Source organism: Sceloporus undulatus, chromosome 1 (genome assembly GCF_019175285.1).
Source record: "Sceloporus undulatus isolate JIND9_A2432 ecotype Alabama chromosome 1, SceUnd_v1.1, whole genome shotgun sequence".
Lineage (NCBI taxonomy): Eukaryota > Metazoa > Chordata > Lepidosauria > Squamata > Phrynosomatidae > Sceloporus > Sceloporus undulatus.
The window spans coordinates 257,708,154-257,722,661 of record NC_056522.1 but is presented as its reverse complement, the minus strand read 5'-3'; the positions used below and the strand labels follow the sequence as shown (position 1 = coordinate 257,722,661).

General features: G+C 41.9%; 1 protein-coding gene across 1 annotated transcript; it reads right to left on the bottom strand.

Annotated features, from left to right (window-relative positions):
- Window positions 1-2,121: 2,121 nt before the first annotated feature.
- Window positions 2,122-10,710, bottom strand: LOC121914267 (pepsin A-like). The gene is made up of 9 exons (XM_042437549.1): window positions 10,655-10,710; window positions 10,148-10,304; window positions 8,884-9,001; window positions 7,195-7,313; window positions 5,258-5,457; window positions 4,738-4,854; window positions 4,289-4,433; window positions 3,317-3,415; window positions 2,122-2,359 (listed from the first exon to the last, which is right to left on the bottom strand). The coding sequence occupies exons 1-9, from the start codon at window positions 10,708-10,710 to the stop codon at window positions 2,207-2,209; spliced, it is 1,164 nt and encodes a 387-aa protein (XP_042293483.1). The 3' UTR covers window positions 2,122-2,206.
- Window positions 10,711-14,508: the final 3,798 nt, after the last annotated feature.

The window sequence follows — 14,508 nt, the reverse complement described above, 5'->3', positions numbered from 1 at the left end:
CCTTCCTTCCTTCCTTCCTTCCTTCCTTCCTTCCTTCCTTCCTTCCTTCCTTTAAATTACCTCAGTAATGGCGAGTTCTTTCTGTTTGTTCATTTGGCCGCCAAAAGGGGTTTCATGCAATGCTTATACTTAGAATCCAGTCCAACCCCCTGCCATGCACTCTGGACACATGCCCATCCAGCCTCTCTTTAAAAACCTCCAAAGAAGGTGACTCTATCACACTCGGAGGTAACCTAATCTACTGTTGAACAGCTCTTACTGTCTTCCTATTTCATCTGGACTCAGAAGGTGCTCATAATGAAAAGTGATAATATGCCATGATCTTTCCAAACCACTGATATTTTTCTAGAGCAAGCATCATGCAAAATCGTGGACTATATGTATTTACCTATACCCCATGTTTCCTCTAAAGAACTTATGGACAGTCGTGCTGGTGAAGGTTCATGATGGTAGAACCATGAGCTGATTTTGATCCAGAATTAAAATTAAGCAGTCTTCCAAGAGACTTGCATAAAAATCACTATGATTTGGCATATAACAGTCCAACAGCTGAATCTCTATGCAAGCAAGAGAGACCACATTGTTAAGAGCCTAGTTTGGATGCTTTGTCACAGACATCCTGTATGATCATTAATAAGTTTCTCAAACTGCTATAAAATGGATAACACAACCACCCTACCTCAGAGGGCATATTTACTCTATAAAAATCTATCAAGATTTGGCATTATGTTAATTATGACTTTCCCAGAAAATCCTGGGAATTATATTTTTAAGAATATGCTAAGAATTTTCTGTTAAAAGAATCCTATTCCCCTTTTCACAAAATTGCATTTCATGGGGTTCCCTGAGGAAGAGGGATTGACAAAACAGGCCATACAGACATGCCCATAGCGCTAGTGCAGGATGCATCGAAGCTGCTTTGAATTACCTGATATCAAGACAACAATGGTACTATCCAGTTTTGTCTTCCTAGACCTCTTGAATACATTCCAGTTTCCCATCAATAAAAAATTATGGGGCCATTCCACTTCACTGATGGGAGAAGGATGGGATGGGAGCAATGCTGTGGGATGTCATCTGATAATCTTCCCGCAATTGCGCAATAAGGAGGGAGCCTCCCACTTCTGTTCTTTTTCTCCGTCTGATAATCTCCAGAGTCTCCACATTTAGGAGCCACATTGACATCTCTTGATGGTACACATTTAACAGTGTAAAAAGTATTAGGCTTTGAGGTGATATGCAGAAATATATTATAAAGACTTTTTCCTCTTGTGTTTGATTTATGAAGTCTTTTTCATATATGCGTTCTTTCACCTAAGTCAGCAACTGAAGAATATGTATCCTTAGTTGGATTACTATGCTATGCTGCAAAATGTCAAAATGAACTCCCATATTATGTTTGTTTTGTTGTGTTTTTGACATTTTGATGTAAAAGCTTAGCATTACAATGCAGTTGACATTTCCATTTGGAAAAAAAATTGTACAAACTAAACCTTATGTAAATAAATTTAACCTGAATTTTTACTAAAGTGCTTTTTTAGAATTGGAGATCTTAAATGTTCAGTGTTCAAAATGAATTTCAAAGGAAGTTTGCACACAATATTGTACAAATTGTATGGAGGCCTGCTGCTTTGCAAATTCTAAACACAAGTTTGAAATTTTTAATGTGGCTCATTTTAAAGACATGTAGCTTTTACAGTAGAAATAAAACAACTTTCAGATGTTCATGGAACAAGGTTTCTTAGAAAGGACAAAACCAGCCCTCTCTGACAGAAGAAAGTTAGCCGGAACCTTTTAAAACAGAGTCCAAATTAAGGACATGAGTTAGTCAAGGTTACACATTTTTTATTTCAGTTGTACCCGCTTGGAGCTCTCTCTCAGAATATGTTCAGCACAAATAGGTAAGTATATGTTGTGTTTAAGACAGCCAACATTTAGATAATTGGGACATCCAGAGAAGAATGGAAATGAGAAAATTAAAATTAGAAAATGTAAGAGGAAAATAAGTCTGCTTTCCTGCTGGTGGTTCCCAACTGTGCATTTGGACTATGAATAATGAAAAACAATTCATTTGCTTTTATATTTGTTTATTCTACTTTTAGTCATGTTACAGCTTGGGGAGAAGGGGCATATTGATTAAATTAGTTCCAAGAAATGAAAGCTATCCTTCATTAGGAAGTTGTTTTGCCAATGGATGGTGTCATGTTCATGCCACGGGGGCCAGGCCGACCTGGTTGTTTGCTCTGTCAAAGACACAATAGTACTGACGGATGAAGACATCTCCAAGAATCCAAAGCTCACCAGACTGAGTAGGGATATCAATGCCTTCAAAGCCACTTGTGCAATAGCCTTGTTGGCTCTGTAGGGAGAAAAAAGAGAAAACAACACCCAGTGAGTGATGGATCTGGTGCACTAGGCATGTAACATGAGTCTTGTCCAGAACATCTAAATCAGGAGTGTTGATCATGTGCCCTTCCAGATGATGCTGGACTGCAACTGCCAGTGTTTCTCAACATTTGCTGTGCTGGCTAGGGCTGCTGGGAGCTGTGGTCTAGCAGCATCATAGCATCATTCCCACTCCTGATCTAGATGCTGACATGTTACTGGTAAGTCAGATTTGGATCCTCTGTGAAATCTGAGCAGTCCCATAAATGAGATATATAGGTGTTTGTCCTCTGTGCTAAGCACCAATTACTTCCTCATTATACCCCTCCTGGCATTTAGCTGGGTTTTATGTGTGCATGTGTGGAATACAGTCTGGTGATATTCTTTTCACATGCATAGGCTCCCTGCAATATATATTATATTTATATGATTGCATTGTTTGGTTAAAAAGCTGGTTATATTTGAATCTAAGGTGATAAACTAAAGTGTGATGGAATACTTGTTAAATGTAAAAAATAAAATTAATTACCACACACTACCACTACATACTGAGTGGGATCCAAGTTTGGGCATTAGACAAATCTAGTTCCTAAATTTTTATGGTCAAGAAGTTGAAAATTTTATTTCTTGAAATATTATGGGAATCCTGGTATGGTGTAAAATGTCCTGATATGCTATGGGAGTCCTGATATGCTATGAAATGTTAAAGCAGACCATCAACACTTTTGATGTGTGAAAATATCACTGAGCTACAATGTCCTGAAGTGGCTCAAAGCAGCTGCTTATTTTCACCCTTTCGTGAATTCACAGTTCTTATCCTCTCACACATCTTTGATAACATTCCTACAACCCTCCAGGCTCCCCCAGTCAGTATGGAGTTGTAATCCAATTAATAACTTCATCAAGCTCCAAGGTGAACCAAGACACTTACCTCACGAATGTAGGCACTGGCAGGCAGAGGGAATTCAATGCCATTGATGGTGAAGACAATGTCAGGCAGGCTGTTCATGGAGCTGCAGCTGATCATATACTGGTACAGAGTAGAAAGAAAACAAGGCTTAGTCACAGGACAATATAATTTGAAACATGAGAGAAAAGAAAAGGTCTATCTGTATATTCTGGATTAGAAATTAGTTCAGATGGGAAGGCCAAGGAAAAGGCATTAATTTGTTTGTCAGGAAGGATAGTGGGGTGGGTATGGGTATGTGATGGAGTCCCACAGACCACCTACCCATTTGCTGTTAAGACAGATGAATTGCCCTTCCAGAGTGGCAACTCCTGTTTTAAATAGGTTGCAGCCCACACTCCACTGCACTATTTAACATTTTTCTAAATGAGGAGCAGATTTCTCGCCATCTTCAGTTTCTTTGAGGACTTTTCCTGACATTTTTGATAGTCTGTGCAACCCTCAGAGGTCCCAGAAAATTCCCCCTTGGACCTGCCAAAGTATCCCACCCCTAGGCCAGGGTGCTGATTTCTTAAATCAATGGTAAACCTCCATTTCCCCTTTCTGTTTTGTAGTAAAGTGCCATACTTAAGGCAGTCAGAGAGTAGAGCTAGTTCATTTTTGCCTTTGTAAATAAGCTCCAGATCTTGGGAAAAGGTAAAATTTTAGACTACAAATGCTCCAAATTCCCATGTTTTTGAGAATAGTAACTCCAAAATGGTAACTTTTACAGGCTCTGGCCCCAATCCAGAATGTGATACAATCAAAAAGCTCCTTTTCCTTGCTTCCAAGAGAAGCAGCATTTTGAACAAAAAAGGAAGATATGCCATTCAATGCTGAGGGGATACTGGGATGGGTAGGTACCAGCTGTTCTGTTGCTTCTTTGTGCTTTACGCTTTGTTTTTATAGACAAACCTACTGGAGACCACTCAAAGCCTCTGTCATTCCTTTCCTTACCTCACCGTTGGAGGACTGACTAGCGCCAATGTAGTACTGAATGTTAGCAATGCCATTGGGGGGACCAGCCAACAGGGAAGTGCCAGTGTCAACAATAGCTTGGCAGCCACCAGAGCAAGCAATCGACTGACCATTCATGGTGATGCTGAGGAGAGAAGAGTCAGGTCAATGTGAAAGAAAGGAAACAGCTGTACTCTTTTGCTCACAACATGCCAATGGGGAAACAGAAAATGCTCTGAGGCATCTACTTATCTTAGAGGATCACCTCTTTCTTCCAGTGCTGCTTTTTGGAATTTTGTTCCACATGCCCATGCTCTATCTCTCTAAGCTTTCTCTGGATCCCATAAGCATTTCAGTTTGTTATTACATTGTGCACCCTCTTCTTGATGTCACATAAATGAAGCAGGGGGGTGATGGTTAGAGTTGGGCCAGACTTAGTTGATGCTTACCTGTCCACAGTGATCTGCCAGTAGGACTCTGAAGAGAGAGGCACCCAATTGAGGTTTCCAGAATAGTAGGAGGTATCTACGCCACCAAACATTACAAAGCTGCCACTCTGGTCATCGCTGAGAAAGGAAAATACAGTAAATGTCCTTACGTTATTTCAGGCTATTTGACCATCTACCCCATGTGGTCTGGCTGATGTTATCTGATGTTACTAAGGCCACTTTCCAATCCCTGAAGTACTTGTAGGTATTGGGACGGGGGACATTTAAAAGTGAATACATAATTACATTTACATGTGTATTTGTGCAGTGCATTAAAAAAAAGACAGAACACAGTGGAACTGGGAAATGGTGAAGAGATTAACTGCTGGACCAAATCCCAGTCGGTGTAACCTAAAATCAGTTCTCTTGCTGCTCAGGTTTCTTGAAATAATTCACCTCAGGCCCTGTCTCTGTCCATCTGCAGGTGAACTGTGATTACATCTTTTTCCAGCGAGGTGTATAAGCAGCAGCCCACACTTACGAGCTCAGGTAGACGGAGAAGAGATCCTGTGACACCAAACCTTCACTCATCATATTGTCAAAGACAGGGGTGGCACCAGAGGAGGAAATACTGGGATAAGCCAGACCCAGGATGCCATCGAAGGGAGAATAATAAAGGAAGTTGCCTGGCTCAGTCTCACTCAGACCAAAGATCTGGTTGGTGACCTGAATGCTTCCAACCTAATTAGAAGGACATAAGGACACAATAAGAAACCTTGGACTTGAAGAAAAGATTCTTGCTCCTAGCTGATATGTGCATATGGTGGGGTGTGGAGGGAGGTTTGCACAATAGCAAATACATTTTATGTTAGAGAGAGCAAAATAAAGACCCTTTCATTTTCCAGCTGGTGTAATGTGAAGAACATGAGCTGCAGTTATTCCACTTCAAAACTCAAGTCAGTCATGAACCAAAAAGTTAACTTGAGGTAAGCCACTACATTTTGCAGCCACCCCCATCTGTAACCCTGGTTGAATACAATGGTTTACACATCAGTTTGATGGCCCATAGATCAGTGCTAGTCCACAAGGTACCAGCTGACTGTGCTCAACAGGGTTTGAAGAAAGAATGAAGCAATTATAGTTAATGGGCACAAATATGGTACTGGTTCCTGGCACATTAGAGGCCAAACAACCAAACAAAAAAACCAACAAACCCAACTTCTGGTTTGCCACATCAGATACCATGGGAACTACTGATTTACATGACAGGCTTGTTCTAAGACCTAACACAATACTGGCATATTGTGGGTGCTTATGTTAAACCATAAGCAAGCGGTCCACAAATAAACTATCTAGGCCTTGCAGTTAAGTGCTGACTCCTTCTTGTTCTTCCTTCTTTGACATGCATCACAAAAGGAGATTAGAAGCATTAGCTTTCTTCTTTTAAACTAACGATAGGTGATTATTATGCCCAAATCTAGAACAGTAGGTAGTTTAAACAATGATTTACTGAAATCAACCAGTATCAGAAATGTTCTGAGGTTGATTTGTTTCAAGAAAGGATATATTAAATTAACTACCTTTTAATCCTTACCAGACATAACAATAAATCATGGTTAATTTAAACCAGTGCTTACAAACTCCTCCATACTACACCAAAAAAGGTAGAAGAAGCACTCAATGCCCAAATAGGCAATTTTAAGCAGCAGTAAATGTTGATTCAGTCATTGATTTTTTTAATTGGGAAGAACATCTGACAAACTTTCCTGGGACAGAGTTTGAACAGAGATAGTCTCAAATCCCAAATAAGGACAAAATAATTTGGTACACTCTCCTGAGTGAGTTGAGAATATGTTGGATGTTCCTGAGCAGGCTTGCCCAAGATGAATATCACCCACAAGTTATACATGGCAGGGCACAATAAAGCACTTGTTTTTACTACCTGACCATAACTGTAAAAACAAAGGGCTATAAAGCATCTGACATGATAGAAAGCATGGCTGACTTCCACTTGGCATTGAAAAGGGCTAGAATTTATTGTGATGATTTTGCCTGAAGTAAGGTTCTAAAAGAGCTCATGTTTGTCTCCTATATAATTTATTAATGCCTAGTATTTTCCATGATATGTGGTGTAGTAGTTCAAGCATTGTTCTAGGACTCTGGAGACCAGGGTTCGAATCCCAGTTTGGCCATGTAAAAACCCACTGGGTGACTTTGGGCAAGTCACAGTCTCTCAGTCTCAGAGGATGGCAATGGCAAACTTCCTTTGAAGAAACTTGCCAAGAAAATCCCATGACAAATTTGTCATAAGATCACCATATGTTGGAATGGAAATGACTTGAAGGCACACAACAACAACAACAACAACTTTCATGCCTCCAGGTAAGTGATGATCTTGTTTATCTACCCAGAACCATACTAACACAGTTTTCTCTCCCAAATTTACTTCTAATGATTCTGTAATCTCCTGAAGTTTACCTGGACAGTATCATAGGCTAGGAATCCAGTCATGCTCCCAGTGCCGTATGTGACAGAGAGACTCTGGCTGGTGGCCTGATAGGTGGAAGAGTCTTGGGGGTTGAAGCGGTTGTGGTTTGCTGAAATGCAAGAAGTTAGGCCATGAGACAGTGGCATTCTGTCAGTCTTCAAGATGTAAGAAGAGAGAGGCCATAGTTCAAGTCTGTCCATTAATCTCAGCTATTTGGAAGTTGGTTCATACCCTCTAACTGTCCCACTTTGCTAGGGACAATCCCAATTGTTATCCCACTTTTCTAGCTGCTTTTAAGATGTCTCAGTTTCTTTCTCCTTCTCCCACTTTCCCTCTTTGTGATCAGCTCACTTCATTTACTGCAAGCTGAATTCAAAGTGCAAAACTTGTTTGCACTCAGTTAACAATGTGTGAGTAAAGAAGAGGAAGAGACTGAGTCTTGCCCTTTCCCATGTGCTCAAGCAAAACCAAACTGTTCCAGTCTCTCCTAACGGGTATTTTCTTCTTCATTAACAACTTTTGCCATCCTGACCACATACTGATGTGGTTTGGCCACGTACGTCCCAGTTTTCATATGTAAAATGTTGGAGGGTATGGCTGATTGTAATCGTGAAGGGGAGAAACACTTAGCCCATGCCCAGAGGACTATTTCTTTACAGCCAGCCCATGAGATGTTGGTGGGTGGGGAGGAATCTCTTAGTTTTCCTGCAAATGTAGACTGAGATTCTGTTCTAGGCCAGGAGAGTATAAAGATCCACCAGCATATTTACACTGGCAGAGGCAACAGGAACTGCGTAGCAGCTTCCCAGCCATTCCAATAGCACTTCTGGGGACTTTATGGTGGCTGTTCTGGTTATGGGGTAAAAGCCCAGCAGGAGACTGGGGAATCACTTGGGATAGGGTATTAGATATCTTCTTACACAAGGATCTAGGACTGCTTCTGACTGCAGAAATAATCCAGTTTGACACCACTTTAACTGCTATGGCTCAATAATAATAATAATAATAATAATAATAATAATAATAATAATTATTATTATTATTATTATTTATAGCTTGCCTTTTCATGAGGAATCAAGGCAGGTTACAACATCAAAAGAAAGAATAAAAGCAATACACATCAGTGTCAAATACAATTAAAAATAATCCCCTTCTCATCCCCCATTCCCATTCCCATCAATGCTATGGAATTCTGAGAACTGCAGTTTTGTGAAACATTTAACTTTCCTTGTCAGAGACCTCTGGTGCCACAACAAACTATAATTCCCAGAATACCATAGCACTCAGCCATGTCAGTTAAAGTGGTGCAGATATAGCCTAAATAATACAAACACCAGTGTAACATCCCAATAGGATTTCAACCTCAGAGCCCTACAAACAAAAGCTAACTGGATCCTGTATTCACACATGTGCTGTAGCTCCACACTGATTCCCTTTGCTACTACCCAGAATCATCCCAAGATATTTTTCTGCCTGGAGTTTAAAAAACAAAATCAAAATACCCTCACTTTGCCTATCAGTGTGGCTGGCCGTGCTGCCACCTCCCTGCTCTTTTAAGCAGCTACTTATTCACACCTAGTATTAAGTATAATTACTCTTATATACAGCTGAATATGGTAATCATGAAGAAACCAGTCCTTGCTCAGCTCCGACAGCAAACGTTTATGAAAGCTACTTACAGCAGGCTGGGCTGGAGCAGTACACAGAAGGGACCCACAAGTTAGAGGAGCCAGTGTCAAAGAGGACGACAAACTCCTGTCCTGGAGTACCGATGTAGATGGTGCCAATGTACTCAATCTGTGGAGGGCAGAAATGGAGCATGAAAAAGAGAATGCCTCCGTGTTCTTTATCACAGTATTCCCCCAGAAGGGATGATACTGGAGAAAGGGACCTGGTTTTCAGCACATGTATTTCTTTTATCCATCTGTCACAGGTTGTACGGGTGTTTGAAATACGGTAATACAAAATCTATGTTTTCAAAAAGAGTAATTTCTTCAATTGAATTTGAATTTGAATTGAATGGGTTGAATTTCCTTGGTTCTACAAGCACTAATCTCAAACCATTTTTAATACATTTTTTTTGTGTTCGGGTGGGGGGATTCCATCACCCACAGGCCTCTATATCTATGTGGCTGGTTTATTGCTCTCCAGACCAAGGTGTCATGAATTAGGTTCAGTCTGCTTTTGTGACCTTGCCTAGAAGTTACTTGGCTAATTTCTGCTTATGATGCATTGTGTTCAGGACGTTGTCCTGGTTTAACTTTGAAACTCACTAAGGATAATATGTAAGTGAAAATGTGATGGGAAAGAGCAAAGATACAAAGTTTGGTGCTCACATGCTGTGCTATTCTTAAAGCAACTAGGAGAAAGGTTCAGTAGGGAATTATGGGGAATCTCTGGTAGTGGAATAGCGGGGATCAAGATAGGAGTACCTCATGGGAAGGCAGCATGGGGTGGGTATGTGTGAACAAACAGGGGGTGTTTAAGCAATGGGCAAGATTAACCTGAGTCATTTTCTGGCCTCAGGAAAAGCATTAAATGGTGTGCCTTTCCATAATTATCAGGAGTTGTAACTGAAGTTAGTCACGTTATGTGGCACCTGCTTATGCAGAAAACCCCACAATCAACTTTCCTAATTCCTGGCACTAAAAATGAAACAGTAATAAACTTAATAACTAGCAATTTGCTGTCCTTTTATACCCCAAATCAGCTGACTGGTCTGTCTGTTTCATGCTGCTCAAAGGTAGGCCCAGAGTGTGAATACCAAGATGTAAGTTTTAAGGTCCTAAGCAGACCTGTCAAACTGTTCATTTTAAGTTGTGAATAAATAATAATTTTGCCAGCATGGAGCACTAGTCAGTTTTCTTTCAGCACCAAAACGCAGGAAGCCAAAATAGTGTTGGCTATTATTTCAGGTATATCCTTTAAGTAACAAATACTCACATCCATGTAGTTTTCCAAGGGCTCAGCAGCATTTTCGTTGGCTAGGCTGGGGAAGTATTTTGAACCCAAGTTGGGGTGATGTTTCTGCAAGTATTTTTCCAGCAGCCCATGTTCTTTAAGGCTTTGCCTTAGGGATTTAGTTTTCTTCAGTGGGACCCTACATAGTAAAGAATAAGATTAATGAAAGGTGGGCAAGTGACAGAGGAAAAATATCTGCTGAATATGGTATGGTATAGTAATTTGAGTGCTGGACTAGATTCCAGGAGACTAAGCTTTGAATCACTGTTCAGCCTTGGAAGCCAATTGGGTAAATTTGGGCAAGTCATACGCTCTCATTTTCAGAAGAAAGCAATGGCAAATGCCCTCTGAACAAATCTTGTCAAGAAAACCCTATGGTAAGTTCACCTTAGGGTTGTCATAAGTCAGAAACAACTTTGAGACTAACAGTTTCTACAGAAGAAAATCGTTTGTGCTTTTAAAAAAGAAGATTGAAATCTCAATACTCACTTGGTCACAAGGCACTGGGAGAGTGCCACCAGCCCCAGAAGCAAAAGCCACTTCATTATTTCTTGTGTCTCCCCAAGCCGTTGATGAAAACAAATGAAAGGTGGGTCCCAAATGTACTGCAACACAGCTGGGTGCTGCTTCTTATATACATCTAGCTTGGACCCTTCCTTATCATTTATGAAAGTCTGATAAGAAATGCAAACCTTCCTGATAAGGACTTTTCAAAAGTCCATAAAGAAAAGATTTGGAGAACTTTCCAAGTTCATCCATTTCCAGTTGCATAAGGATCATGACCCAATAGGGTCCTCAGAATCATGTGACATTGCAAGACTCAGTGGCTAGTCCCAAGGGCATCAGTGCCATGTGTCCTAAAGCTTTTCAGTGTGTGAATCTAGTTTATAATGTACTTCCCCTTATTTTATTACTCTGGATCACAGCAACAAACGAGCATTCTTTCTAAAGTATTGTAAAAGAGCACAGGGATAGTATAGCAAAAGAATAATAAATTTATTGGTATATGTGTATACACCCCACTTTCGAACACTGAAAAATTTGAGGGTAACAGTGGTCAGACAGGTCTCTGTTTCCATTGGAAAAAGGTCAGTGGCTGATGGCTGGAATTTTTAAAAAAGATTTGCATTTTTACAAGTAAACGTTTGAGAATATGGTGGATGTTCTTAGCATTATCTCTAACAGATGCCAACAAGCTTATTGCTCCTCCATCCTAATTCTGGGGGAGCAAGACACATTCAGCCCCTCTCCCCATTTGTGGGTAGTTTTGAGAGATTAAAACTAATCAGCTGTCTTTTTCAGGATACATTATTTCCTGATTCCATGCAGAACTGATTTCTCTCTTCCTCTCACCTATTGTGCATCTCCATTGCTTCTTAAGGCATCTTACCAGTCATTGAAAACCCAGCTATCTTATTTCCCACTGACTGCCCTGTCCTTTTGGTAATACCTGGCAGAATAATGAGGTTGCTGACATAGTGGGTCCTTGGTATCCACTGTGGTTTGGTTCCAGGACCCTCTGTTGATACCAAAATCTGTGGATGTTCATGTCCCATTATATAGAATGGCATAGTAAAATGGTGTCCCTGCTATAAAATGGCAAAATCAAACCTTCAAATGGTTTACAAACCGACAAAGAAAATCCAGCAAATGCTTCGCTCAGCCAAGGACCAGAGAGACTCTCTCACAGCCGCAGGAGTTTACCACATACCATGCAGCTGCAGACAAGTTTACATAGGGACCACCAAATGCAGTGTGCAAACAAGAATCAAGGAACACGAGAGACACTGCAGACTGGGCCAGCCAGAAAAATCAACAGTAGCAGAACATGCCACAACCATCCTGGGCATAAAATACTGTTTGAAAACACTGAAATTCTGGACCATGCCAGCCACTACCATGTCAGGATGCACAGGAAAGCTATTGAAATCCACAAACACCTGGACAATTTCAACAGGAAAGAGGAATCCCTTAAAGTAAACAAGGTTTGGCTACCAGTCCTGAAAGATAGCAAGATAAAGACTCAACAAATGCAAATGAGAAACCATTCAGAGTCAGGGGCTTTCCCAGCAGATAAGGATGACCAATTAGCAGACATCAATCCTCTTTTGCATTAGCCTCCCAGCCTGAGGCCAGCCATCAGCACAGAACAATACACATGCAAATCTCTCCTGCATTCCCAGGCTCACACAGTATAGATATACCCACTTTTTCCAGGCAAGCATTCTCTGAAGAAGACAGCCACAGATGCTGGCGAAACGTCAGGAAGAAACTCTTCTAGAACATAGCCACATAGCCTGAAAAACCCACAAAAAACCATGGATGCCGGCCATGAAAGCCTTCGACTTCACAAAATCAAAGTTTGCTTTTTGGATTTTCCAACTGTGGGTGGTTGAATCTGTGGATGCAGAATCTGTGGATTCGGAGGGCTGATTGTACTTAGGAAACTTCTATTGAACAGCACAGTGCAGCTGCAATAGTTTTCTCACTTTCTGAAGTCTCTTGGGGAAGAGAGTCTTGGGAAAGAGATTTCTGTGCAGAAGTGCACATAATTTTTCTGTTCAAGAAATGGGAACTGAGATCCTGCATTGGGAGGCATAGCATAGACCCACCATGATGGAAATTTGCAACCTCTTTCCCTAATTCTCTGGCAGGAAAAATCCATCAGTGATACCTTTATTGGCCAACTAAAATGCACACTATACCTCCTGCAGGACTCACCTTCCTCCTGCAGCTCCCCCCTCCACAGCTACTTAGTGGGTGGTGAAGAGTGGGAGGGGGTTGAAAAGTGTCTGGCTATGTCATGCACAAGAACAACATCCTCTTCCTGGGCCTCCAGAGGACCCCCCAGGAAGTCATGGAAGTTGCCTTCATCATTGTGCACCTGGCTATAGGCACATAGGCCCTGTCCAGATGGGCCGAAAAGCACATACTCAGTACATGCTAGGGTTGCCTGGGAGCATCCTTTTCAGATGCTCCCTAACCCTAGTATGTACTGAGTATGTCAAAATGGTGGAGCCCTGCCTACATGGGTGCTGCCATTTTGACATAACGGCCACGTCGCGTCCAAACGGCACGGACATTATGTACTGGCGCTGCTGAAGGGCACCTGTGGCGCCCTTTCAGTGGCACTGAAAGGAGCTCCAAAACAGAGCTCCTTTTGTGCCATGTATTGCTGGTGCAGTCTTTACATGGCCGCGCCAGCGATACTGAAGAGAAAGGGGACGAGTGGCCCCTTTCTCTGTCTTCCTGCCACTGTCGGGGTGTCCTTGAGGCATGAAGCCCCAAGGACACCCCTTTCTAGGCTGCAGGGAAGTGGCGGTTTGCCACTTCCCCGAGGCCTGGAAAAGCGGCGGATTGGGGCCTCCGGGGCTGCCACTGTGGCAGCTCAGGCCCCGAACAGTCAGGGAAAGGGGCGGGTGCAGGCTGCCCCAAAGGGGTGGTCTGTATCCCACCATAGACAGATATTTCTCAGCCACCCACTGCTCTCCACTAGTCATTCCATGACTATGGAGGGCAGGGAGCAGGAGGAAGGTGAGTTATGAGGGGTGGCTGGTCATTGCAGGAGGAAGAGAATTCCAACCTTTGTGATGAACCTCTTCCCCGAATGCATGCACAATCATAAGTTGGACTTTACTTACAAATGTCACTAACAGGATACCATCTGGGGTATTGCACAGAAAACATCTTTTTTGTTCAGACAACTGTGTGCTTTGGGCAGAAAACACTGTTTCCTGCACAGGAAATACACTTCTGCACACACAAAAAATATTGAAAAGCTACACGAATTTTTGTACAGGGCTAAGATACTTCTCCAGAATGGTGCCAAAATTTGTTTTTCTGTGGTGGGCAGAAAACTGAAAAACTTATTTGACCTTTCATGTGTAGACAAAATATGAGTGAAGATTTATATCCCCATTGGTATCATGCCCCCAGGTAACCTAACATTTGCCATATGCAAGCCATTTAACTTGGTATATAGGAGCAGCATACCCTCCAGTTGTCCTGATTTGGTAGGAACAGTCCCAATTAACCCTTTGTTGTTCCATTTTCCAGCTGCTTTTAAAATGTCCCAGTCTCCTTATTGCATTTCCTCCCTTTGTCTTCAGCTTAGGGATGAAACAAACCGGCATAAAGCAGTAGACAGAGCCCACTCTGGTCCCAGTTGGGTTGGGACCGTGGTGACCAGACAGCCCATTCCCAAAGCAGCCCTCCACTGCAGTCTCCAATGGGCTGCTGCCAGGAGTGGGTTATATCTGCTCCTGGAAATTCTGGCTCCTGCTGCCTTGGCACAGCTTTGGAGTGGCTTCTGGCTGCTTTGGGGGTATGTGTAATAATAATAA

Bases quoted from the DNA above. Each gene is read 5' to 3' on its own strand.
- LOC121914267 (XM_042437549.1), bottom strand. From the start codon at position 10,710: ATGAAGTGGCTTTTGCTTCTGGGGCTGGTGGCACTCTCCCAGTGCCTT. The intron at 7,314-8,883 runs GTAAGTAGCTTT...CTTGCATTTCAG, and splicing joins CTGCTCCAGCCCAGCCTGCT to CAAACCACAACCGCTTCAAC. The intron at 5,458-7,194 runs GTAAACTTCAGG...CCTTCTAATTAG, and splicing joins TAGCCTATGATACTGTCCAG to GTTGGAAGCATTCAGGTCAC.